Source organism: Sminthopsis crassicaudata, chromosome 3, assembly GCF_048593235.1.
Source record: "Sminthopsis crassicaudata isolate SCR6 chromosome 3, ASM4859323v1, whole genome shotgun sequence".
In the NCBI taxonomy this organism is placed as follows: Eukaryota; Metazoa; Chordata; class Mammalia; order Dasyuromorphia; family Dasyuridae; genus Sminthopsis; species Sminthopsis crassicaudata.
Window position 1 is genome coordinate 270,633,134 of NC_133619.1, and position 27,819 is coordinate 270,660,952.

At 36.4% G+C, this 27,819-nt stretch overlaps 2 protein-coding genes and 1 long non-coding RNA gene across 7 annotated transcripts in view; all 3 read right to left on the bottom strand.

Annotated features, from left to right (window-relative positions):
* Positions 1-17,258, bottom strand: part of KDM6A (lysine demethylase 6A) — a 240,344-nt gene extending 223,086 nt beyond the window's left edge. For all 4 annotated transcript variants that reach the window (XM_074300796.1, XM_074300793.1, XM_074300795.1 and 1 more), the window contains exons 1-2: positions 16,709-17,258; positions 16,369-16,432 (exon numbers count right to left, since the gene is read on the bottom strand). In XM_074300796.1, the coding sequence (XP_074156897.1) occupies positions 16,369-16,432; positions 16,709-16,863 (219 nt within the window). In that variant the 5' untranslated portion in view covers positions 16,864-17,258. The remainder of the gene's footprint in view (positions 1-16,368; positions 16,433-16,708) is intronic.
* On the bottom strand, positions 684-7,067 carry LOC141561326 (uncharacterized). Its single transcript, XR_012488022.1, has 2 exons — positions 4,231-7,067; positions 684-2,208 (listed from the first exon to the last, which is right to left on the bottom strand). It is a non-coding gene; the product is annotated as an uncharacterized LOC141561326 (long non-coding RNA).
* On the bottom strand, positions 17,228-27,755 carry LOC141561325 (uncharacterized). Of its 2 annotated transcripts, XM_074300799.1 has the most exons (3): positions 27,648-27,755; positions 18,801-18,872; positions 17,228-18,417 (listed from the first exon to the last, which is right to left on the bottom strand). In XM_074300799.1, the coding sequence occupies exon 3, from the start codon at positions 18,252-18,254 to the stop codon at positions 17,580-17,582; it is 675 nt and encodes a 224-aa protein (XP_074156900.1). In that variant the 5' UTR covers positions 18,255-18,417; positions 18,801-18,872; positions 27,648-27,755; the 3' UTR covers positions 17,228-17,579. The 2 variants fall into 2 exon arrangements, with proteins under 2 accessions (XP_074156900.1, XP_074156901.1); XM_074300800.1 differs by lacking the exon at positions 27,648-27,755 and having other exon boundaries at positions 18,801-18,884.
* Between the last annotated feature and the right edge of the window lie 64 nt (positions 27,756-27,819).

The window sequence follows — 27,819 nt, forward strand, 5'->3', positions numbered from 1 at the left end:
TTGGAAACAAAGTATATGCATGGGGAATGGCAGAACAAATTGTGATAAATGCAAGGGAATATTGCTGTCCCATAAAAAAATGAAAAAACATGTCAGATTCAAGGGTTAACACATGTATGAAGTAATACAGAGTATACTGAGCAAAGCAGGGATAACAACCAATACAATAATTACCAAACAATTTTGAAAGATTTCGGATCAATTTGGATACTTAACTTCAGAAGTCTCTTTATCAGACCATATATTTTATCATGGCCAAAAATTGTATTTGTTTCTCTTGACTATACTTGTTACAAAGAAAGGGAACGGAGAAAGTGGATATTTATGAAAGTGATGCAAAACTAGAAATATTAAAAATAAATCAGGGCAGCTAGATGGCACAGTGGCTAGAGTACCAGCCCTGAGTTCAAATATGGTCCCAGACACTTAACACTTCCTAGCTGTGTGACCCTGGGCTAGTCACTTAACCCCAATTGTCTCAGCAAAAAAAAATAAAGAAATCATGAAACAGTTTTAAAATGCACAGAAAAGCAAAAAAAGTTCAGAAGGGGATACCAACAAGCAAAGTATTTTACTACTATTATTTTAAACTATATATGCATTTTTAAAAATTTAACAGAAGTTAACATTTAAGTTCACATTTCAATAAATGGCTTTTTTAATTTTTAATTTTTAATTTCAGTAAACTGAAATACTTGCTTTACACACACACACATGCACACACACAGACACACACATAGTGGTTATGGTCCAGGACTAAGAATGAAGACCAAATTATTTAACACTAAGAAGCTACCTACCTGGCAAAGCATTAACTAAGTTTGAAGATGCTAAATAAAGAGAATGTAAACTTCTTGAGGGCAGAAACTATTTCATTTTTATCTGTCTCCAGGATTTAAGCAATGTGAGCACACAAATAAGCATTTAAAATAATTTTTTTCAGAATTAAAAATGAGGAAATTTGACTATATCAGTGTTTCTCAATATATGTTCCCTAAGGTTCTTTTAAGAGGTCCAGGAGAAGGTCAAAATTGTTTTGATAATAATATTAATGTTGTAATTTTTAATAGAGCAAATAGTGAATAGATAAAACCTACATAAGCTCTTAAGGCAGGAAGGGTATGTAAAGAGGTCCCAAGACCAAAAAATTTGAGAACCACCTGACTAATAAATGGATAGAATCTACTGATCACAACGAAATTTTCAAATCAGTAGATATACATTTAGTCAGACTAAGAATATCATTTTAAAATAGCAATCTAGTGTTTAAAAAAAGTCTAATGACGTCAACTCTGTGTTAAAATCTCCAAAACTTCATCAACTCAAACAAACCACCTCAAAAGAAAACACCACAAAGGAAACAATTTTCACAGGATCACTGATCTAGAACTGCTAGAGACCTCAGAGTTCATCTAATTCTAATTTCTCCACTTGGAAATAGAAGTCATTAACTGGCAGAGATAAGATCCATACCCAAGTCCTTTGCCTCCAAATCTAGAACTCTTTTCCACTGTATCATATCATACTGCCATCATTAATGAAAACATTGATTTTAAGTATCACCAGTCTACAAAGGTTTGATCAAAGTGAACAGCAGCTCAGATAGGCTAAGAAAGCCCAGAAACTGCCTCAGAGGACAAATATTTGCTGCTCTTGCCAAGCAAAATAAATAAATAGTAGCCAATAACAGCAACACTCAGAATATAAACCCAAGCTCAGATTTAGAAATGGAGGAGACCTTCAGAGATTATCAAGCTCCTCATGTTGTTCAGATGAAGAAAATTAGTGCCAAAGATGTAGTAACTAACACAAAATCACCCACAGACAGTTAAGTTGGAGAACTGAAATTTGAATCTAGGTCTCCTAACACCCAAATTCCATGTTCCTTGCACCAAACCATGTTCTTGGTCTCTTTTGCTTATTAGAAAATATTGCCAGGAAGATTATAAGCAGTATAATCTGTCAAAACAGTGAAAATGCAGAGGATAAAAATTTGTCTGCAGAAAGTTTATTTGAGTCACAATTAAGACTGGCTTCCCAAAAAGAATTTCTCATTAACGGCAAGGCGGGTTCAATTATGATACAGATATGTCAAAGTTTTATAAATGTTTTAATTTTTTAAAATTATATTTTAGGGGGCAGCTAGGTGGGGCAGTGGATAGAGCACCAGCCCTGAGTTCAAATCTGGTCTCAGACACTTAACACTTCCTAGCTATGTGACCCTGGGCAAGTCACTTAACCCCAGCCTCAGAAAAAGAAAAATAAATAAATAAAATTATATTTTATTGATATCTTTTAATTTTCCATCACCTACATTTTATTTCCTTACATCTGTCTCTCCCAAAAAAATTACCCCTGTAACACAGAATAAAAGGAGAGGAGAAACAGTTCAGCCACACTAATACATCAAAAAAGTATGATGTACTTTATAGAACTCTTCACAAAACTAAATTGCTGTAAAATTTTAATGACCAAGCTTGGCCCCAAAGAAGAGCTATGAGAAGCCACCCTTCCTCTCCAGTTTTCTACCCATAACATCCAAACCTCTCCTTTGCAGGTGTGGGAGCCTATTACTTTCATCATTTACAACATAAGGTCACATTTGCACTCTTCCCAATATGCTATGAAAAGAAATGGCCCTTGATACAAACCACGCTGTTCAGAAAGAAAAGCTAGATCAGAATAAGCACACAGACGAGTCTAAAATAATTCTGAAAGCATTGTAGGATCAATTTTCAAGTTAAAATTTTTAAGTTATCTGAAAAAAGAAAGGGAAGATATCAAATGGGTAGGGAGGAGATAACAGATGGTATTATTACCCTAAAAAGGCAATCAAGAGGACATCAGTAACCTAACCATATGTCTACTTCTTCATCTTTTTATAAAATCCTTATAAATTTTTTCACATTTACAAAGGCACAAGATAAAAATTTAAGAAATCAGCAAACATTTTTGCATTCAGTTTTCCACAGCACAGCCCCTCTTCACAAATGACTGAAAGATATAGAAACTCTGTTTTTATTGTTTGCTGACCATTAAAATATATCTAACACAGGTAGAGCACAAGACAATCTTAAAGGCTCTCCTCTCTTCCTCCATCTCTCCCATGCAGATGTTAACAAGATTCTTTGATAACTACAAGATAATTTTGTTCAATAAACCTCTGTGTTTATCAATATTAAGACATAGAGAAATTTAAGACATAAAAAACTAGGAGACATGCTTAGTTACACAAGGTGCTCACCACTGTCAAGCAGGTTATTCTTAGAAGGATATTTTACATATAATGAAGTGCACTTGGGTCAAAAAAAAAATTTTAACTGGTACAATAAATTTCCATTATTGCTAACCTTTGTTATCATTTGTCATCAACCCAAGGTATATAAATGACTTAATATTTTTGCTCATTACAGAATACATGCACAAACAATTCTGTATTCATAAGGTTTTTATCCCCTTATTAGGATTTTGTGTATTGGGAATTTGTTTCCCTTTCCCTGTGGAATCTGAGCTAACATGTCACATGCAGAATCATAACTGGAAAGGGAAATACAATTCTTATGAGGCCTTTTAATATCTCATTGAAGAGAATAACCCCAAAGTCAGTCTTCTGAACATATGTCATTTAAGTAACATGTCCTGGAAGTAGTTAATTAATTATATCTTACTTTTTGCTTTCACTCCTAAAACTAACCAAGGTCTCCTCCAGTTTTTTCAGTAATTAACTTCAGAAGCACAGTTTCCATCTGCAGTTAAATACTACTTCCAAAGCACCATGGTAACAAAGACAGCACTTTCCACATTTCCCTTGTTACCTTGACTAATCTTGAGTAAATCAGGAAACATTCAAATATCTTATTCTCATTTCCCTTCAACCAATTACAGTTCTCCTAGATCCCATAGAAAATTGAGCCAGCAGATAGCCTTGTTCCTCCAGTCATCTGGAACCCCACATAAAAGACAAAAATATGTCAGAAGGACTTTTCTTAAAAAGGCAAAAGGCAAAGATAGGAAGACTGTGAAGCAGCCACAGAAACCAAACCAAATCTAAGGAACTGTTTGTTAAAAGAACCTCACCTCAATCTGAAAAAAGCCACCAGTCTCCCATTGAGTTAAGAGGTATAGATGTTGCATACTTTAATATTCTAGATTCTTTATAGATATTACAAACACACATACATATTCATAGAAATGTTATAATTTAATAAATCTTCTTTGGACACCTAACACTTATTATATTGAATTCTCTTTTCCCCTCCAAAATAATAAGATAAATTAAAAGATTCCTCATTTTTAAATTCTGCAAACCAAGGGAATCCTAGTTTCAAATGCTACAGTATTAATTTATGAGATCCTTCAGATGCTTCTAATGGTGGATTACTGCACAAAGTCTCAATATCAAAGGTCCTCATCCATAACCTAATGATGATAATTATATGTCTATACCAGTGATATGATAATGATGAACCTGTGATTGAACTCTCAAATAAGGAAACTCCTCCAAATCTACAGGTGGTCACATTCTCTACAACTTAGTTTTGAGACTAAGAGGTTTAGTGACACACCTAGGAACATACAGCTAGTATCCACAGTAAGTGGAAATAACCTACACTGAATCATCATCATCGTTGTCATCAACATCATTATTATCCTTTAATCATATTTTTTTACCATACCTGTGATTTCTTCAAAGTAAGCAGCTTTAGGTTAGCTGGGTAAGGAGGTTTCTCTCTCAATGTAAGCTCCTTAAGAGCAAATACTGTTTCATTTTTATCTATCCTCAAGCATCTAGCCCAGTGCCTAGCAAGGTGTTATATGCTTAATATTTGTTGCAAGATTTGGATGCAGATAAGACATCCCCACAACATAAAATGTTAAGAGTTGCCAGAGGCACTAGGGGATTAAGTAATTAGCCCAGATCAAGCAGTTAGTATGTGTCAAAAGGAGGACTTGAAACTCTTTTTCTGACACCAGTTCCCTAGCCACTACACCATGTGGCCAATGATAAAAACAATCATGATGAAAAAAAAAAAAAAAAAAAAAAAACAATGATGATGATGACAACCTTAAATACATTGTTATCTCTCTTTAGTGGAAGTTTGCTTCTAAATTAAAGGAGCCAAATCAAATCAAAATATCTTATTAATCATTATATTTAATATAGATGACCTTCAAGTTATCTGGGACCATTATTAAAGCAGCCCCTTCATCTCACAAATTTTCTCCCTTATTCTTTCTCCCTTATCATTTTTTCTGACTTTTCATTGTATAATCTTTAACAAACATAAAGGTTTCAAAAGCTTAAAGTCAGGAGATAAAACTGAACCTATGGAGGAAGATCACAACACAAATAACCTGAGGTATCTCCAGGCAAAACACCTTGAGCAGAAAGCCATTAAGCTGAACCAAATACATTATGAAACATTATATTGTAAATAAAAATCTCAATGAGGAAAAACTAATTTAATCAATTAGCACCCACAGTACAAATCTTAATGTATACTTTTGGAACTGCAAAATGAATTATAATGGATTTATAAAGTTTTAAAATATAGGACTTGAGCCTTCCTTAAGGCAACATTCCTCTCCAAAAAAGGATTCTTAAAGCACTCACAGCACAAGATAATTCTACAGAGATACTTTTGAAACAAGGACTAACAATAGAACATTATTGAATTTGTCAAATGTCAATTAAAGTGCTTTACCTAGGTGAGAAGCCTAAAAAACAGCTAAAAATCCAAGAATAAATCAAAAGGCCTTCTATGGTCACAGCATCTTCATAAAATCAGCCAACAATAAAATTGAACAAATGACTACATCACATACATTTGTTTACAGAAATAGGCAGGTTTGTGATGGCAAATCAGGACCAGATTTATCACTATCCAAAACTTATCCAGAAATTACCCAGAGAAATTATCCAGAAAGTGTCCAGACTTACATATTGATATGGATTAGCATTTAGTATGAACTATTAAACTACATGGTTTCAAGTAGAATGCATTCATGGGGGTCCAGATACAAAAGAGAAGAGCTGGGAGATAAGAGTATTGTGTGTGACCAACAGATCAAGTACACAAAGACAAACCAGAATCTAATAGCATAGGCAAGCTACAAAAATTCAGCACCCTGAAACTGCGTAAGACACGACTAGTAGGTAGAATTAAACAGCATAAGATCATGATCGCTCCTGACTAATAGATGACAAATTACAAATTCAGAACACAACATATTCTGGAAAATTCAACCAGTAAAAACTGTAATTTTCATAAAGAGAAATTGTTATTTAACAGTTATCCACAATTATTTGACTGTTAACAATGATCATCCATAAAAACTTAAGAACAATATTTGGGGAGACAGCTTACTAAATATTCATGCTCTCCAAGCTACATAAAAGCTTTTCAAAATACAGAAAACTAAAAATGTTGAAATCACTTGAAGAACTTAATCACCTCTATCTGCTGTTGGAAGTTGTCCCAAGGATGCTTTCAAGAAGCCAACAAAAAAATTTACAACCTAATAATTTATTCAACCACAAAAACAGCAATGAAATGGCCTACTGAGCAGCCAAAAAGAAAAATATCAGGATAGCAACTTGCCCCAAGACCATTCCTATGAAAATTCCATCCCATAAGTTGGGAAGAAATAAACCATTTCTATAGCACTTAAAAACTACAAAGTCTCTCAGAAATTCCATGGGGTAGGTTATTTACAATTATCATCTTAATTTTGCAGATGAGGAAACTAAACAGAGATAAGATAAGTGATCTGTCTGTGATCACAAGCTGTATGTATAACCCTCACCTCAGAGTTAATTCTGCATTTTGTATATATCTTGTATTTGCTCCTCTGTGTAGGCATCACAACACTACTCAACAGAAGAATGTAATGTCTTTGAAGGCATTTTTGTATTCTGAGATCCCCTGATCTGTAAGTAGGTACTTAATAAATGTGGAAGAAAGCAATAACAAAGCACAAAAAGAAAAGGAAGATTAGTCAGTAAGAACAGTATATTATTGTAATAGTACATTAACATAATAGCATATTAAGTATAATGTATCCATTCTAAGAATAGTATAAGGAATGCTAAAAAAAAAAAAAAAAAAAAAAAAAAAAAAAAAAAAAACCAGAATAAGCTAGGTCTGAGCAAGTAAAACTAAAAATAAAAGAGAAATACAAAATACAGGGGCTACTTCTGGAATAGACAGAACAGTGATAAAACACAGCCACAAACTCACATTTTGCTTCTATTTTTTTCTGGGGGAAAAGAAAAAGGAAAGAACAGTGACTAATAGGAAGTTAATAGTCAAAACAAACAGGAAGATAGGAAGCCACTGTATAGAACCTAGGTTATTTCAAGAGTTCAGGTGAATAGGAACCAATGAACTACATAATCAGATACTGTTAACAACCATCATTTGTGATTAATCAACCTTTGAAAGACCACAAAAAGTTAACAAGAGTCAAGACAGTTCCAGTTTTTCAAAAAGAGGGAATGCTACAGAATGTTGTGAAGTAACTACAAATCCAAAGTCTTTTAATTTGAGGGGAAATTCTATCAATTCTGATAAAATATGCAATCTTTACCTTTATCCAAAATATGTTAAGAATAGATCCCTGAATAGACACCACTGGAAACATCTATTAAAAGCTTTTAAAAGTTTAAAGCTGTGAAAGAATCATAACAGGTTGGGTTCTGCCTTTCAATCAGTTCCAAATTCACTTGAATTGTTCTATGACTACTTGTACTTATTTGTAAACATGCTGCTATGAAAAATCCTGTATACAGGATGATAAAAACAAGCTGGAGTCTATATTTAATTTTCATTATTCCAGTTTTAATATTAAAAAGTATTTAAATTTTCCATTTAAGATTATTACATGTACGAAGATATATTCTGATGGAAGTGGATATCTTCAACATAAAGAAGATCTAATTCAGATCCACTTGATCAATGATGGACAGAATCAGCTACACCCAGAGAAGGAACACTGGGAAATGAGTGTAAATTGTTTGCACTTGTCTTTCTTCCCAGCTTATTTTTAACTTCTGAATCCAATTCTTCCTGTGAAACAAGAAATTCAGTTCTGCACACACATATATTTGTATCTAGGATATACTATAACACATTTAACATGTATGGGATTGCCTGTCATCTAGGGGAGGGGGTGGAGGGAAGGAGGGGAAAATTTGGAACAGAAGTGAGTACAAGGGATAATGTAAAAAATTACCCATACATATGTACTGTCAAAAAAATTATAATTATAAAATTAATAAAAAAGCTTAAAAAATATTACAAAGCGTATCAGATATTTTAAGAATGACTAATTAATCAATGATAAAAACAATTTTTTTTCAAAAGAAAATCATTTCCAATGGTGTAATAGGGTACAATGGGAATAGAGAATCTTTTTCCTGGAATGCATTGTCACCATATATTGTGGCCACAATTGTTATGTATGTAAATGTCTTAACTCTAATGACCAACCTCATTGTGACATGAAGAAGATATCCAAGTTCTTGGAAATCTATGCTACTAGAAGCACAAGCTCTGTAAAGTTCTGCCAAATCAAACAAGTTTCAAATAAAGAGAAGGCAAGAGTCTGTAATTGTTCAGAGCAGCATGGAAGAGGGGCTCATGGGAACAAACATTTAATCATATATAGAATATACACAAAATGTCATTTCAGTAAAGAGTTGGCACATAAAGGAGTGGGAGTGGAGGGGAATAGAATCCTGCATGTATAAGTTGCCATTTCTACAGAAATCTAGTCATTGTAAGACATTAAAGGCAGGGAGATGGGAAATCAAGAAAAAAAGATAGCATAGACAGCATATAAGAAAATCACTTAAAAGTTGGATAGATTGAATACAAATTGAAAGGACTTTATTATATCAAAAATTAGAGTATATTTAATCCTCGAAGCAATACAAAGCCACTGGATTGGCTTATTGAAAAAGGAATATATGAGAAGTTGGCCAGTTGGTGACAAAATGTTTAGGCACAAACCCCATGAAATGAGCAAAATTTCAAAATGGCTTCTCTTCAAAATTGTGACAGGATAGTAATAAATGAATGACAGAAAGGATAAAGTGCCTACCATTACATTACTCTTAAAACTATCCACAACATTTTTTATAGTCAGTACTCCTAAAGGTTGATCTTTGTCCAAGAACCATTACTGGAATTAATTATTAGAAGAAAATAAATCACATACATAAGCGATACTGGTCCATAAATGAAAGCAGTTTGCTTTTACTCTGCACAGGTCATACACAATGATGAACTTCAAAACTTAAAAAGAAGGATGGCAGTTTTAACCAAGCCTGGCAACAAAGTCCCTAAGAATAAAGAGCACAAGTGAAGAAGTTGCCCTTTCTGATCACCTAAGGAAAAAACTGAAGAGATGAGAATATATAACATAAAAGAAGATTGGAGGAGTTTCCTTGAGTGTCAAGGACACTTGACTACTTTCACATTTACTAGTAAGCTCTCAGCCTCAGTTTCCTCAAAGTTGTTGAAAGGCTCAGATGAGCTAAGGTACATTAATGTATTGCAAACTTAAAAGTACCAATAAGGTGCAATTGTTGGTTTTATTACAACAATGACTATATCCACTGAGAAACTAACATCTTGTTTTGAGGTCAAAAACATCGAAGACATAAAAGCTCTCATGAAAATAGATATTCAGAAGATGACAGCCCAACAGGGCAAAAAGGATCCAATATTAAGAGTTATCCATCAGTACACATAGATCTGCTAAATCTAATTCATAAAACCTTCATTGCTTGGTCAAGAAAATTTATCACCATACAAGAATGCAAACAAAAATTAATCTATCATAATTTACAGAAATTTTTCCAAGTTTGTTTTTTGGATCAGACCTAAGATTTCATTGGTACATATAAAACTCCCAGTAAAGATACTACATCTCTATTAACGTCTATAGATACTTAATCTGCAATTTATAGTCTGAGAAGGCACGGAAGGATAAATGACAAGGGGTCTAGATTTATAAAAAACTAAATGTCTCTGAGATGGGGTATGAAGATACTTCCCAACTCCAAGGCCAACTTACAAATGAAAGGGAGGAGAGGGAAAATCAAATGAACTACAAATGAATTAACTTTTAAAATTATAACATTTTCCTAGCAACTCTGAGGTTACTATTGAAAGAAAAGTCTTAGGAAAAATTATATTTTTATATTTGAATTTTTTTTTGCCAACATCACAGATCAATGTCTTTCAAGTAAACTTAATGCCAAGTATAATGTCATAGATATAGCTCTTAGAAACATAATACTGCTATATCTCTGTCATTTCTGTAATTTCTATTCGACAGACCTATCACAACAAAACGATAAATAATATAGCTTTCGGCAAACTAGCTCTACAATTTTATATAATTCTTTTACTTTATACACTTTATACACCAAATCAAATAACTTCAAGAGACTTTAGAAGACAACTAAACTAAAAAAATGAATAAACTTTCTGAGGCCCAGAAGGTCTTATCCTAAGTCAAGATCAAATCACTTAACTACCTTGTTATATATTATATATGGTACAAAAGGCAGAAAAACCAAGCCAAGCACTTCTTACTGCATCCTTCAGCTACTATAGGATCCCAACCAAGAGGAAAACAAGCACAATAATCTATCCCACATCCTCAAAGCTGAACATGTTTTCCATATCCCCTCCCCAATTTGTAAACAAAAATTTGTTTCCATTTTCTCTTCCAAGAGATGTTAAGATTTCAACAAAAAATATCAATGGGTAGATAAAAATCTTAACATCTTGAGGAGAAGATAAGCTCTTCCTTTAAATATCTGCCAAAATTTGAGTTCAAAGACCTATTCTCTAATTAAAAAAAAAAAAAAAAATACAAACATATTTGTTGTTGTGGGTGCTGGAAATTCCTAAATAACTGAAAATGCAATCTCTCATACATTTCAAAGTCAATTTGCAAACTTGAGAATAAATATAAGCTTGACAAACTTAGAAGAACTTTAAAACTGTACCTTTAAATTAAGTAATGCAGTATTAACTTTCTGGAAATTAGACTACAAAACTTAAAAGACTTTGAATACAATGCTAAAAATACTAAATATTACAATCATCTGTGAAATAATATTAAACTGCATTAAATTCATATGATTGTCAATTATGTATTCATTAAATAACCTCCAAACTAATTAATTAACTATTCTACATGGTTCCACAAATAGCCTAACCACCATTTCAGTTCTTAGGAAATCTGCTGTTGTTTTCTTAACACAAATTAGCTCTCTAGATACCACATTTCAAAAATATTATTATTAATAATGCACAGTGGTAATGTTCATTATCTTAAGTTCCAATAAGCACAAAGCACCTCTACCTTACTTTTTAGTTAGGAAAAAAAACTAACTACATGGAAAAAAAAAAATGAATCAAAGACATGCAATACCATATGAATAGATACTATTCTTACCTAAGCCAAAAAATGAGTACTAAAATTGTGATAACATGGTTTTAAGGAATTTTTTCCCTTTATCAACCATGTTTTTGTCAAGAGTTCCTTTCATTTGTACTTTTTCTAAATAACAAAGTAGTTGACCCCCCCCATTAATTTTATTTTGTTAAAAAGCAACATCTAGCTTAAAATTAAGCATTATCATATAAAAATGTTTTATCTTAACTTATCTTCAAATAATCATTTTCTGTTATCTTAGCTCAACTTAGATGAGCAAATCAAAAGAGTTTTTGACATTTCATGTAAAGGTTGCATGGTACCATCTTTTGTAGGTACCAAGGCTGTAAGTACCTGGAACACTCAACACTCTTCAAAGTATGATTTTTTCCTAACTAGATAAAGTAATACATCTGCACTCTACATAATACATACAACAAATTCATTATCCAATTTTCAAACAACAAAATTGTGTTAATTCACATGAGCATGTCCAATTTCATCAACTGTTTGAAAAATCACTTTTCAAACTTCTAAAAGCAGCATCTAAACTCTAAAAGGTATAGTTCAAAAACTCTCCACACAGTAAAGTTCATAGTTCTTTTTTTTTTTTTTACAAGATAATTCCATTGTCAATGTACCAAATAGAAACATCAACCATTGTAAAACATTAAGGATTAACACATTTATTTAAGAATCAAAAAAAAAAAAAAAAAAAAAAGTAGAGCAATAATAAATTATTTTAATTACAATTCTTCAAATATTTCCACATTTAAATCAATAACCCCTGTAATTTATATGTTGTCTGCTACTAACTTGTGTAGGCCAAGAAAACCAGAATTTTGCAAAATGAATGCTTCAAAATCCATTAAAATAGTTCCAAAACCCAGGAAAAAAAAATTTTTAAGCTACTTCAATAATTTTTCACAAAGGAAAATTTTTATTTTTACTTTAAATATTTTCCAATCTTAAAACATCTCAAAAGGTGATCTGACTCCACATAAATAAGAATGTTTGACAACATATCAAGATCAAACTTGAAATTCATGAAAATTTGATGCTAAATAGACTTGATAAAAAGGGCTATCAAGGTACTTTAATTATTCTATAGTATAGATACCCAGATTCTCCATCTCCCTTGTATTGTACTAACGCAAAACCATAATTATCCTTTAATTCAGCATCTCTATTTTTATTCAGATGAAAACAAAATTAACCCAAAAGGTTTTTAAAAAGACAAAAAAGTCATCATAGCTATATTTTTATGTTAAAATGTTTCACTTAATTACTTTTCAATTACTCCACTGTAATTAAAAAATAAGACTCCCTGAATTACATAAATTTGAGTGTCAACATACTTAAGACTGTTCAAAAGACCCTGATTTAAAAAACGAGAGCTTTAATACATGTATTTTAAAGACCACACTGTTTCTCCTAGTATATGCATAATTAACCAATTGAAGATTTTTCATATAACCACTAGCTTTATATAAGAATAATAACAAATACTAAAAATCAAGTAGACTTGCTTCATCACATCAGAAGAGAAAAAGGGGACTCTCAATAAACTTACTATAAAAATTTATATATAATAAATACTAACATCAAAGGACCTGAGAATTTAGAGTAAAGTATTCTTTGGCCTAAATGAGAGAGGCACATGGAGGGGAGAAAGAGATGGGAGGAAGGGGGAGACAAGAAAATATATGGAAAAAAGCTTTTCAAAAACACTTTTTTGTAAAATATCAAAGCATGATGTAAAGTATCTGCCTTCTGATGATGAAGCTGAGGATGAGGATAATAAAAATATAAAATATACTCATAATCTGGGCCAAGTTTAGAGAACTGCAGAGAGTAGGCTGGGGAGTCTTAAGAGAGATTGGGAGAAGAAATACATCATCCCTTGACGAATGAAGTCACCTTAAGATTTGAGGAAAAACCATTAAAATAGTTCAGTAATCAGTCAGCCTCTAAGGGTGGGAAGTAGCAAAGAGCTGGGGTACTAGAAGGCACAAAAATCACAGTTTTTAAGACAGAAGACTAGAAAGAACAAGTGATTTTTTTTTCAGTCTGTTACCTGCCCAGAAAGCAGTTCTAAACCTCTCAAGTATCCCTGGACAATGAGAACTTTCATAGATGGAAGAACTTTTTCTTCAACATAGTACCAATATTTTGCAAAATACAAAATGCTTCATTACTTCCTATAACATTCCTGGTAAATTAACTAAATACTTCCTATACCAGGATTTCAACTCAATCATTCTGTGGTCAACAGTAGAAACAGCAAGAAAGGTTATGGGGCTGTACTTTACAATTCATATTTTAACTTATGTTCAAGCTCACCAGGCTACAACTAAGAATTGCATGACTTTGCAACCACACATTCAAGAGTGTTTTACTGCACTTAAAACAGTTACTTTAATGTTATGGCTAATGAGTCTTGACCTAAGCAGGTAGGAACTCACAACCCAATAAGCCTCAAAGCTGACTCATTCAATCACATAGTTTAAATTTCAGCTTTTTTTCATCTTAACTAGATACTAAGTATTCTGTCAAGCTCTAATATTGTCCAAATTTTTAGGAAGCTTATAATTTTGGTAACCAAGATTTGGAAGGTTGGAAAAGCATTATCTTCATACTAGCATATAAGCTTGATGAAAACATTTCCTAAAATTTAAAACATAACAGCCCAATTAACTCAGCTACATTTGTAATGATATAACCATATTCTCATCCAAAATACACACACCGTACCACAAAAATACAACCAACTTAAAATCAGGTAAGGCTTAACATTCTGTACATATACCAGATCTCCTTTTCTAAAAAATTAAAATCCATTAAAAATAATCAATGAAGAAGCAACTTAAAAGAACAAAAATTTAACTGATTTGGCCAAACTTTTCCAAGTGCAAATAGTTCTTTCAATTTCCATCCTAAATGACAGAGAAGTGTAACTTCTAAACTGTTGTGAAATTAGTTGCTAAATTGGCACTTGGTTATAATTCAAATATTTTAAAACAAAATTTAAAATGTCTACATTGTAAACTTCATAATTAAAGACATTAAATTTTTTTGTATGATTAAATCTGGTATCAGTACTTATCACTAACCGTTTTTCCAGGATGCATGTTTACTTCTAATAAAACCTAACTACTAAAAATTTAAGTATTGTGTACAATATTCATATTTATCAGTATTTTTTTGAAAAGCTATATTTTTAGTATGATTATAAATAATGACCTTATAAAAGCTAGCTAAAATCAGATTCTCTTCTATTTACTTTGAAGACAAAGTTTGTATATGGAAAAATTATCAGTTCTAATCAAAACTCTATAGGCTAGAATGCTAACTGAAATTCCTCAGAACTAAAATAACAAAAACCAATAGAAAACATACTAGATTTTAATTACTAACTTTCTTTATATAAACGTAACAAGGTTAGGTGTCAAATGCAAAGTTATTAATCACACACACACACACACACACACACACACACACACACACCCCATCTCATTGGTGTACTGCCTGATGCACCTACTCTTGAGTTTTAGAGGAAAAAAAAAAAATGAAAGCATACAAATACTCCAAACACGGCTTTAGCCCTGAGATGCAAACTGACGTAGAGACAGACTCCACAGCCTTTGTTCAAATAGCTTACCGATAGGCTACTAAATATGCTACAGGTTGATAAGGATTCATTAAGCTTATGAATGTTATTTCCAAGACCAGGAAAGGAGTAAATTATTTGACATTAGTCATTTACACTTTTTATTAAACACTGTTAAGACTACTCTTCTATAGAGAAACCTATTTATCGCTACTATTTCTTTCCATGTTTACCTCTTCTCCCTCCCCCCAGCCCTCCCCCCTCACTTTCTCCTCCCACCCCGTCCCGCCATCTTGGGCCGATAGAAGCAGCCATTACTTAACTAAATGACAGGGCCAACAACTTTCCACACAAATAAACAGGCAGCCTAACCCCAAATGTTAGCATGGAGCCCCGGGAAAATAAGACCGTAAAAGAAGCTCCGAAAAGAAAAGACATTTACATGCACCCACAAACACACCACTGCAATATTTCAGTGGCAGCTGGATCCAAAAAAGTAAACACATCACTGAACTTCAGGTAAAACGTACACAAAATCGATCACTGGGAGCAGCTTTAATCCAAACTCTTTCTCTGTCATACACTAAAGTGCAAGGTGCCCAGTCTCTGCGAGCAGGGCCGGGAAAACGTCGGAGTCGAGCCGCAGTCAGCCCTCGCGGCTCCGAGGATTCGTCGTCTCCACCGGGAGAACATTCATTTCGGTGTTTTTACAATCACGAGGCGCGAGGAGCCCAGCTCCTGCACAAATTAACAAGCATCACAATCCTTGGCCCTTCCCCCCCCAAATCCACGCCACTCCAGGGCGGGGGTTCGCCCCGAGCCCCGGCTCGGATAACAGGCAGTTTTTTTTTTTTTTTTCCACTCGGCTGAGATCAAGCCCAGGGCTTGGCTCCGGGCCGCCGTGTCGCCTCGGACTTCAACTACGATGTTCTGGGGGGAGGGGGGACCGCAATGAAGGAGGGGGAACGTCACCAAGGGGGGCACCACATTGGGGAGGACGAGGGGCGGGGGCCCAGGGGACTGAACAGAATTTCCTGCCAATCTCTCCCCCGACCATTTCTCGGCGCCCCGAGCTGCCCCCTCCTTCTCCCCAGGCAGCAGGGAGTGGATCCGGGAGGGGAAAGGGGCCGTGGGGGAGGGGGCAAGCGAGGTCCGAGGGGGTCCCGCTATCATCCGTCCGAGTTCCGGCGGGGGGCGAGCCAGGGCCCGAGTCTCCACACGGCCTCCCCTCCCCGACGCCAGGGAAGGGGTCTGGAAGGAGGATGGGCCGGCTTGTCCGCTCGCTCCCCAGCCTTCCTTACCTTTACCAGCAGGGCCTTCATTCTGGCGCCATCTTCATGAAGCCTCAAAAATCCGAAGAGGCGGCTGCAAGGAAAGACGGTCGGAGAGCGCTTTAGTGTCCCCCGAGTCAGCACACCCACACCCCCACGTCCCCTGGCCGCCGCCCGGGAGGCCCCCACGGAGGCGGCGGCTGCGATGGCAGAGGCCGGCCGGCCAGGGAGTAAAGGGAGCGGGTCCCGCCGCACACGGCACCGCCGCCTCCAGCCACCCGGAGACAAATCACCAAGTTTCCCCTCCCTCCCCCAGAGATAGAGCGGCGCGAATCCCACGTCCCGAACCAGGCCGGGCCGCAGTCAGTACCTGTCGAGTCCACTGAGCACCTCTCTTTCCTCGGCTGTCAGGCTGGGGAACTCCTCCTCGCTCTCGCCGCTCGCTTTTCCCGCCGCCATTTTCTTTTCCTCATCACCGAAAGCGGCGGTGGCGGCGGTAGCGAGCGACACTCCGCAGGATTTCATGGAAACGCAGCGAATTAACAACTCCCAACAACGAGACCCCCCCGGGCCGGGGCCGCGAACAAAACCCCCCAATCTGCGGGCGGACCGACACACCAACTTTATCGCCGCCTCCGCCTCCTCCACCCTCCTCCTCCTCCTCCACCGCGAACGGCGGCGGCGAGAAATCACAACGCGGCGGCGGCGGTGGCAGGGGCTGCGGACACCCCGAGGGGTCGGGGTCTGGCGACGGCAACGGAACCCAATACTGGGGTCACATCTCGGGGGTTAGGTGTGGGGCAGCGGCGGGCAGGGACAGCGGGGGAAGCCGTAGAGTGGCGCTGAGGGGCGCCCAGAGGGGATTTGTTGGAGACACAAACTTCCCCGGCACCAGCACAAAGTTGTTGTAATTGTGTCACAGAGCGAACCCCACGCCGCCGCCGTGACCCCCCTCCCTCCCCGCCCGGCCTCAGCATAACCAATCCAGTCCCGTAGTCGGTCCCACGTGACCTTTGTTGACTCACGTCAGCCGCGCCTCGACTCAACTTGCTAGTTCTTCTGACTCCGCCCACCAAGGCCGCCGGCGATTGGTGACGGAGGAACGGGATGGCCCCTGGGATCAGCCTGTGGTTGGCTCGTGAGTGCGTCTGTCCGGGGGAGGGTTGTCAACGTGTAGGAACATTATGTTAGGTTGTACTCGTTAAATATACTCGTGAAAAGAATGGAGGGTCCGAACGGTGTCACCTCGGGAGCTGCGGGGGGCTTACGAGGGGAGGGGGCTCGGGAGTAGGCGGGGGTAAGAGGGCGAGGTCCGGGGTGTGAGGGTTCGTCCGCCGAGTCTGTCCAGTTAACGCAGCGGCGGAGGCGGGGCGTCTCCATTCGATCCCCAAGCAGTTCTGCGAGCTTCGGGTCTCTCGGGCTACCGCCGCCGTGACTCCTCCTCGGATGGCCTCGGCGTTCCTGGGGGCGTGGGTCCGTGGGTGCAGCCGGGCTGAAGAAGGAGGGAGGGAGGGAGGAGCCGTCACGGGTTCCCCCTCCCTCGGCGCGAGGCGTTGGCTTTTGGCACCGCTGGGTAATAATGGCTTCCCCAGCGCACACACCCCGGGGCTTGAGCGGGAGGGGGAGGGGAGGGCGCGGCTGCCACCCCACCCAGATGGCCGCGGGGCCCACCCTTGGCCATGCTTGGGGCTCCAAGCTCCCCCAAAAGACGGGATGCGGATAGAGGGAAATAACCTCTGAGGCGAATGGGGGTCTGGTCGAGCCGCACTGCAAGGAAGCGGACAGACCGGGTGGGCTCTGCGGGAAGAATCGCCACCCCTGGGTGATCGATGCCAGGCTGGAGGCCGCCGTCTGGTTACGTCAAACGAGCCTAGTTCTGCGTCCACCTTTCCCATGCACATTCGAGAAATTCTCATTGCTCAGTCACCTCTTAGAGACTACATGATGGAAAATTGAATGATGAAATGCCCTTTTTTTCTTTTCCATCTTAACTCATGCTACGTAATCTTCAAGCAATTCCTCGAGCTCTGGTGGCCTCGGCCGGGGTAGGAACTTCGAGAGGCCGGTCGTCTGGAGCAGCTTGGGTGGTGGGAGACCAAAGGAAAATTGTCACTAGAAACTCCATGCCACACAATAGAATGTTAGAGCTGAGAAAGACCGTTCCGTCCACTCTGCTCCCCATTTCCCCACTTCATTTTACTTAAAGTGGGAGAAAATGAGACCGAGAGGTTGAGATTTGCCCAAAACTTGGTAGCAACACGGAATAGAACCCAGATACATTGACTTGTCCAAGATTCCATTAGGCTCCCTGCTTCCCAATAAATAACCGTACTGACAATTATAGCATTTGTGAAGATGCTGTTTTGATGGCTAATCACATGTATAAATAAACACCTATAACTTAAAAGGCCAAAGTATATTAGGGAGAAAATGGGAAAATAAAGAACAAAAATGAAGCTTACCTCCTTTGCCCCGTTAAAATAAGCAACACTTGGAAGGTAATCTCTGAGCAAAGATTTTCTTCTAGGTAAGACCTGCAAACATTGATGAGAAGGAAATAGTAAAATAGATTTAATGACCAATAAATTTACCCTTTAATTCCTTACTAAACCTTTTATTTGGCATGTATTTTAATAGGATTCTATGTATTTCAGATATTAGCAACAATTATGTCAATTCTATATTTGGAAAACATAGGAAAACATTGCTCAGTAGTAGGTCTCAGAAATTAATATTAGGTATTAAGTTTTAAAATTCCAATTTCAGCATAAACGTGCATATTTCCACTGAGAGTAGAAACTAGACTAACTTTCCAGTTTTCTGTAGATTATATTTCATATTTGATCTACTATGCTTTCTCCACATCTTTTAGTCCTTGTGGTATATTACATTTCATTTGTATAACTGTAAGGGGTCTGAGATTCTGCAGATAGATTGAATTGATACATGAGAGTTGGGGTTTGTAACTGCATCTGCAAAAGTCACCATGTGACTGATAAATTGTCTTGGAGACAACTTGTGTCCAAAACAGAACTCATTATCTTTTTCTCCGGATCCACCCTTCTTCCATGCTTCTCTGTTTCTGTTAGATACTTGCTATTATTCTTGTCTCATGGGTTTATTACCTTGACTTGACCTCCACATTTTGTTCTTGCCTACCCAATATATCCAATCAGTTGTCAAATCTTGCCCATTTCAACCACAATATCACTTGCATCTGATCCCTTCCCCCTCTGTTAATAACAACCACATCTTGGTTCCAGGCTTCAATACTGCTCCCCTAGATGAGGAAATAAAAGCCCTCTGATTAGTCATCCTACTTTAAATCTAGTATCATCTTCCACAAATCTGCCAAAGTGAACATTTTTCCTTAAGAGTTGATCTTACACCACTAAATAGAATTCCCAATCCCTCTATTTTTGTCCGCCTGCATTTTGGATTTCCTTCCTGTACAATTACAGGCTAATTGTACACTATTTCAAAGTCTGATTCTTTTTGTACAGCAAAACAACTGTCTGGACATGTACACATATAGTGTATTTAATTTATACTTTGGCATGTTCAAAATATATTGGTCAATTTGCCATCTGGGGTGGGGGGAAGGAGGGGAAAAATTAGAACAAGGGGTTTGGCAATTGTCAATGTTGTAAAATTACCCATGCATATATCTGGTAAATAAAAACTATTAAAAAAAAAAAAAAAAAAAAAAAAGACTTGATCTTACTCTTGAGTTGAGAGTTTGGTCATGGCCAAATTTTGATATGTGCCTGTTAAAAATTCCATCTTATAATAAATTATATTGTATATGCCTCTCCTCTTCAATGCATATTTTAGGATTAAAAAAAAAAACTTCCTTTGTTCAATTTTTGCCCTCAAAACTTGACCCCAACTTATCTTTCCTGATTAATTCTATATTATTCCCTGACTACACACCAATCCAGCTTCTGGAAATCCCACACACACTGCATCCCATATCCCATCTCAAGCTTTACAATTTCTATTCCCTTCATCCACTCCACTTCACAAATCTGAAAAACTCTCCTATTGATAGATTAAAATCTTTCTCTTCCTTAAAGACACAATTCAAAGGCTACCTCTAAAATTGAGCCTTTCCTGATCTCTGCTATCCCTCCCAAATTGCCATGTATTTAACTTATTTGTATTTATTCTGTAAGTATGTTTATAATGGTTGCCTTCCTCATAAAAATAAATTCCTTGACAGAAGGGATTTTCATTCCTTGAAAATTGAGAGGCTAGCCCTGTTCTTGACACACAAATTTGACTCCTAATCCACTAAACCAAGCTATTTCTCCAAATTTGAATAATCCCTATAATTTCACTTTGTCAGTTTAAGCATTTATTATCTATTATAATTTGAGGTATTATTCTAGGCATTGGATGATTCAGTAAGAAGATTCAAAAGGCAAAAAAAAAAAAAAAAAAAAAAAAAAATCAGACTAGTCACTGCCCTCAAATAACTTGCATTCTTTGGGAACTAAAACAAAATTATATGCAAAGCTAACTTCCAGGAGAGGCAACAGAGTTGTAAGAGGAAGGTAAGATCCAGAAAGGCTTTGCATCTGCAATGGGAGCAGATGTAGAAAGGAAAACATTTCAAGCCTTGAGGAAATAACTATGCATAGACAGTAATAGGCAGGATATAGAATCCTGGGTATGGGAAACCACAAGTAGAACAATGTAGTGGGAAAATAGAATATGAAATATCTAAAAAAGTAGAAGCCACATTGTGAAGGATATTTTTTAATAGCCAAAGGAGCTGCATGCTGGATCAGACTGGATGCTGAGAGTTATATCAAGGATAGGGAACCTTTTTTCTATTGAGGGCCACTTGGATATTTATAATATCACTCTCCAGCCATACAAAATTATCACCTTAATTGGAGGAGTGGGAGATAGTGGTATCTAGTTTTGAGTTCTTGATGGCCTATGGTTGTCTTGACCTCAAGAATGTTCCCTGCCCTTGAAGGGGAAAGGTAAACTTGCAATGGTAACTTTTGAATGGGGAAAACTGGGAGACAAGGTCTTCAAAGAGATTTGGCCTCTTGTGGGATAGGAGGGATTAGGATATTGAAAACTTTTTTATGGCTACCTCTCTCCTCTTACCTGTTGTCTTCTTCCTTGAGAATATAGACTTCCAGAGGACAACTGTTTCACTTTTGTATTTGTATCTCAAGCATACTTTAAATATGCTAATAATATAGCTTTCATTAATTTTTTCAATAATTATTAAGCTCAAGCTATGAGCCAAGGACTGAGCTAATTTCTGGGGGTAAAAGAACTAAATAGGAAAAATAGGAATGGGGTGATTTTTTTTTAAAAAATTCATTCATTTATTTATTTATTTTTAAATTAATTTTAGAATTATAATTTTTTGACAGTGTGTATGCATGAGTAATTTTTTTATAACATTATCCCTTGTATTCATTTTTCCAAATTTTCCCCTTCCTCCCTCTACTTCCTCCCCTAGATTACAGGCAATCCCATACATTTTACATGTGTTACAGTATAACCTAGATACAATATATGTGTGTAAATCCAATTTTCTTGTTGCACATTAAGTATTGGATTCCGAAGGTATAAGTAACCTGGGTAGATAGACAGTAGTGCTAATATTTTACATTCAAATCGAATAGGGGTGATTTTTAGAAATTAGAAAATAAGTTCCAATTTGAACATATTGAATTCCAGTTGCCCATATTACATGAAGTTTAACTTGAAATGTAATGAAATTCTTAAAAGAAATTTGATAATGTAGGGACTAAAACTCTATAAAAAATAAGGGTTATATTTACAGATTTGGGGATCATCTAAATAGAGATGAAAATTAAAACCCTTAGAAAGTCACTCAGTGGATTAATATGGTATTAAGTGCCTCCTATGTCCCTGGAATTGGGCTAAGTTCTCTGAGATAGGAAAAGCAAAACAAAAAACCAATTCCTTTCCTCAGGAATTCTGCCTCAGTTTCCTTCATTGTAAAATGAACTATTTATAACTCATATAACTATAATATTTATAAAACACTTAGCACATAGAAGGTGCTTAATAAATTCTTCCCTCTGCTTCAGTCCGAGGAGATAGATAAGGAGGAAGAAAGCATTCCAACCTTGGTGTACAGACAGGGAAAATGCTGGTAACCAGAAGTGTCTTAGTTGAGAAATAACAAGGGAAGCCAGCATCACTGGATCAAAGAGTATTTGCAGGGGAGGAGGTTAAGGTACAAGAAGACTGGAAAGGAAAAACTGGATTATAAGGAACTGAATGACAAAACAGGAAGCATTTATTAAATGCCTACTATGTGTGTTTTTTGTCCATTGTGGAAAAGAACATGACAAGCAAGTGAATTGGATTTAAGTGAGGGCTATGCAAGGTCACCTGCCTCACTTAATGTGCCAGACACTGTTAAGATTAAAAACCTTATTTGATGATCACCCACAATAACCCTAGAAGATAGGTGCTATTATTATCCTCATTTTACAGTTGAGAAAACTGAGGTAGAAGAAGTGAATTAGGCCAGATTTAAACTCAGGTCTTTCTAACTGTAGGCCCAGTGCTCATTTACTTCACCAATGAGGTACGTCCAGGAGATGGTTAGTGGTCATAACTTGGATGAAGTGAAGGAGACTGGAGTCATCAAACAGTTGTGCAGCCAGGAAAGAGTAGGGTCAAGATAAGCAGGAAATTGGATCTCTCTCTAAAGAGAGTGATTTGAGTGTCAAAGAGTACAGAGAAATCAAGAAGGAGGATAAGAATTGAGAAAAGACTATTGGATTTGGCAATTAAGAATCATTGGTAACTTTGAAGAGAGAAATTTCAGCTTTTTGATGAAGTCAGGAAGCCAGAATGCATTGAAGGAATAACAAGGGTAGAAGAGATGAGAAAAGGCAGGAGGATTACACTCTTGTTTCAAGAAATAAAGAGATATAAAGAGAAGGTTTGGAACAGATGCTGTCCAAAATGTGTTAGGAAGTTAAGAGAAGAGTAAAAAGACAGATATGAATCAAATAAGATTAGATAGCATGTATCTATAATAAACCAAGTTACCACTTATATGATTTCCTGCAGTTCCACCCATCAGTTGTAGAGAAGAATGGATAAGTGGGGAGTAAATGAAGGTTGGACCTTGATTTGGAAGGAACAAGGAATTCAGGGTATAGAAAATCTTTAAGTTGAATTGCTGACCAGATTTTGAAAGAAAGAACATAAAGGAAGGATAATTGACTGAGAAAGTAGAAAAGGGCAAAGTGACTAGAGGTTGTACTAAAAGTTTGCTAAGACTAGAGTTCAAAGAGCTGATTCTGGGAAAGAATTGGATAGGAGTTTACAGTCAAAAGAATTTCAGTCATGAATCATGACTGGAACACTGGTTAGTGATGAATGAGATGAGGTGAGATCTCTCAAGACAGTTGCGAAAATCGAGTAAGGCTTCATCTACTTCAGAGTTCGAGTAGGCCTGAAGGACTCTGAAGTTCGAGCAAAGGACATTGCCTTCCCCTCCTATGATATCATCTCCCTATTTCATCCAAATATGGGCAACTATGTACTTATTGGTCAAGTTCAATTTCATGGGTAGATCTTGCATTTAGAATGTAAGACTCTCAGCCAATGAGGATGAGAGTCAGTGGTGGGAGGGGGCATTTTGCATTAGGGATTAAAAGTGCTGTCCTGCCCACAGGAGGTGCTTCCTCTCTTCGATTGTCTACTGGAAGTGTGGGACGCCCTTCTCGCGAGAATGTACAATAAACTTTGCTTTTCTCTAGAGCTCTCTCCAGCTTTTTTATTAAATGGTGACCCCTCACCATTTCCGTACCACACAGTGATGAAATAAATAAAAGGTATATAATTTCTATGAGAGCTGAAATATATTGTACTTTGTTGTTGTTGTTCAATCATTTCAGACTCTGTGGTTCCATTTGGACTTTTCTTTGCTATTTTCTACTCCAGCTCATTTTATAGATAAGGAAATTGAAGCAAACAGAATTAGGTAACTTGCCCAGGGTCATACAACTAGTAACTGTCTAAGACCAGATTTGAATTAAGACCCTACCCTCTATCCACTTTAACACCTTGCATCCATAGCTGAAGTATAGAGTGAAGGTATTAAGTTGATACTGGAATTCTGAACTAGAACTCACAGAGGGCAAGTGTTCACAAGATGTTCAGAAAAAGCAATATAAAAACACTCTTAAGGTCTCTCAAGAATTTTAGAATTGATTGGATTGTACCATTCGGACTATTCCTCTGGAGGATCTTGGTACCAGCCCAAGTCCTTGGTCTTAGAAGAGGAGTGATAAAGCGGGAACCCACATGGATGGTCAAATATGAAGTCCATTTATTTAAAGTTCTCAATTAGCCTTAAATACCCTAGTACAATTGCATCACTACACCACAATGAGCTTGTGCTAACTAAGCACCTTGCTATTATTAGGTAAATGCTTCTTTATTGAAAGTATCTCTGCTTCTAGTAGAACCCAGGTTGTCACACCCTCTGACTACTCATGAAAGCTGAGATGCCCTCAAGAGGAGATGACTGCTGAACAAGACATTGTCAGTAGGTTCCCTCTAGGCTGAAGGATCTTATTCCTCACCCAAAGTTCCTCCACTATCTGTGGCTCTCTATATTGTATGACATGGGAGATCATGTCATACCACTCAGGACCATCTACTATGGCATACTCTCATCAGAGAAGATGCTGTGCTCTATGAACAAAGCCAAACTGAATTTGCTCAAACACGAGATGTGCAAAGTTAGAGAATCCACTCCAAATGTTCATAGTCACTACTTGTGTCCAACCTGTGGAAGAGCACTCTGAGCTTATATTGGTCTGATCAGCCAGTTGGACACACTGTAACTCAACTAACATAGTGATATCATTTTGGTCCTCTTCAAGAACAAAAGACAACAACTAATTTAAATTAGCATGAGATATTCAAAATATAATTTTCTATGTCTGTCCTTTCCTAGTTCTCTTACCTTTCTTGACAGCTTCCTTGTTTCTTGACTAGTTCTCTTCCTGTACAGCTAGCATGCTCTAAAATAGGGCTACTTAAACTTTTTCTACTCAAGACTGCTTTTTGCTCTAGAAATTTTTACATGACCCTGGGTATATAGGTATATGAAATAGGCATACAAGTCACACATTTTCTAAGTATAAATCATAATTTTGTGACCCCCACATTCAGTTATGAGATCTTACATAGAGTCTAGAATATCCTCCTCCTGTCCCCAGTTCCTGAAATTCCAAACCTTTAATCAAACCTCAGCTCAAATGACCTCTATGAAGTTTTACCCTGGATCTGGAAATAAGCTCTCTTTTCTATGGAGTTTCCTAACATCTTGCTAATAAACTCTCATTCACTAAAACTTTTTTTTTTTTTTTTTTTTTGCTGCAAGGCAATTGGAAAAAGAGACTTCTAGCTAATATGTGTTAAGTATCTGAGGACACATTTGAATTTAGGTCCTTCTGACTTCAAAGCAGTGCTCTAACCATTTGGTTGCCCTCCTCTTTTTCATAGTGTATTATTTATGTATATAGATTGAAAACTCAATCAAGTGCCAAAGCTATATTTTATTTTTTTTATTATTTCCCATAATATCTAGTATAGTGCCATGAATATTGCAGTCTCAATAAAATATTTTAATGATTTAATGGATAAAGAAATTAATATATTGCTTAGGGAACGTTATAATGAAGTGAAAAGTAGTGGTTATATCATGCTATAGTTAGTATTTCATGATAAAGTTCATACCAGCGTCTTATTCAGCAATTTTACTAGCTTTACTAGATTTAAAGATAACTATATCAGTAATTTTATATAACATGCTCATAATGAATTACTTTTAGGGATGAAAAATGTTTTCTTATAGTTAGATAAGAGGCTCTTATTTGGGGATCTTTGTAGCTTTGGCTGTATTTCTATTTTCTCTTCCCTCGCTTAACAGAGTAGGTGAGCTTTTGTAAATGATTTTCATTCTTTTTTGTTTTCAGGGGATGAGAAGACGGGAGGAAGGAAGTGTCATACAACATGTTCATCATTATATTCTTCCTTTATATTGTAAAATTGAATATAATAAACACTTATTGTTACTTTGTATCATAAATCTTTGTTACTTGATGTAAAAATATTCAGAAAGTTAGAATTTTAACTAAATTAATTAAGATTAGTCACCTACATATAATTTCTACTCTGATGCCAACTTGTGACATTGAGGCTACCCCACATTGCCAAATATTATATCCACCTTCTTGCAAATCCTACCAAACTAGAAATAGAAATTTGGGTTGGATGATAGACTTTCTAAGGAATTTAGCCTAGTTAAATTCAGAGAGGCTTATAAGTAAGTTGATTGCAAAGTGATTAATGTTTCAATCAGCAAGTCTCAAAAATGAGTTTTCAGTCTGTCATATTGCAGTGAGTATATACACATCAACAAAATTGCAGATTTTTGAAATTAGATTAACCAGCATATTTCTATGTTTAAATTATCTAGTTAGAAAGCAACAACTAATTCAATAGCATTCTTAACTAAGGCTTATTCTACAAATATTATCAACTATTACAAAAGAAATAGTTATTCTTATGGGTTGTAGAAATGTAAAATTAAAATACTAATAAACAATTTATACTTAATGTTTAACAGCCTGACAAAATTGTAGAAACCTGATTCATATAACGAAAAGCTTATTTATAGGGTTAATATCAAACAAAATTATAGAAAATATAAAAGGTCTGCTAATATAACCATGATTTATTCTAACTTGCAAACAGAATTCCATCATCTTTTATGGAAACTTCACAAATAATATTTTTAATTGTCATGAGCTTTTCCTATTTTTACCAATATCATAGGGCTGATCTGCTGTATTATCTATCACCTATAGCCTAAATAAATATAACACTAGAAAGGGAGAAGCCAAGTAAAAAATTAATTTTCCATTTTTACTCAAACTTCTCGTGAAAAACATGATTTTAGATCTATTCAAATATCTTTTGAGTTGGGCCTGTGAGCCAATACTAATTTCTATGACTGCCTTATATTTGCAATGATATTATTCCCTATTACTAAGGGCATAGCCATAGACTGATATATGGTAGTGGTGATTTGGTTTTGCAATATTCATCTTGACTTTGGCCTCTTGAAATGTATTATTTTTCTCTCTTTCGATAATATCTTTTAAAAAAAAATCTATTTATTGGTATTATCCATGATGTGCTAAGTAGATAACCTCACTCAACTTTTCATTTTTCTTGCTCTTTGCCCTAATATTTCACTAAAAAGAGTTTCTTACCTGCTTTTATGTTTTTCCTCTTCATTTTCATTGTTTGGCATAGTAAATAGAGTGAAAGATTTGACATAAGGAAGATCTGTATCTAAATTTTACCTTACATACTGTGACAGATGGACCCCAGGATGGGTAACAAAACAGTTTGTTTTCCACAGAGCTAGAATTCTGAGAAATA

What these genes read in the sequence shown, in the direction of transcription:
- LOC141561325 (XM_074300799.1), bottom strand. Translation starts at nt 18,254, where the DNA reads ATGAGAATTTCTCGAATGTGCATGGGAAAGGTGGACGCAGAACTAGGC.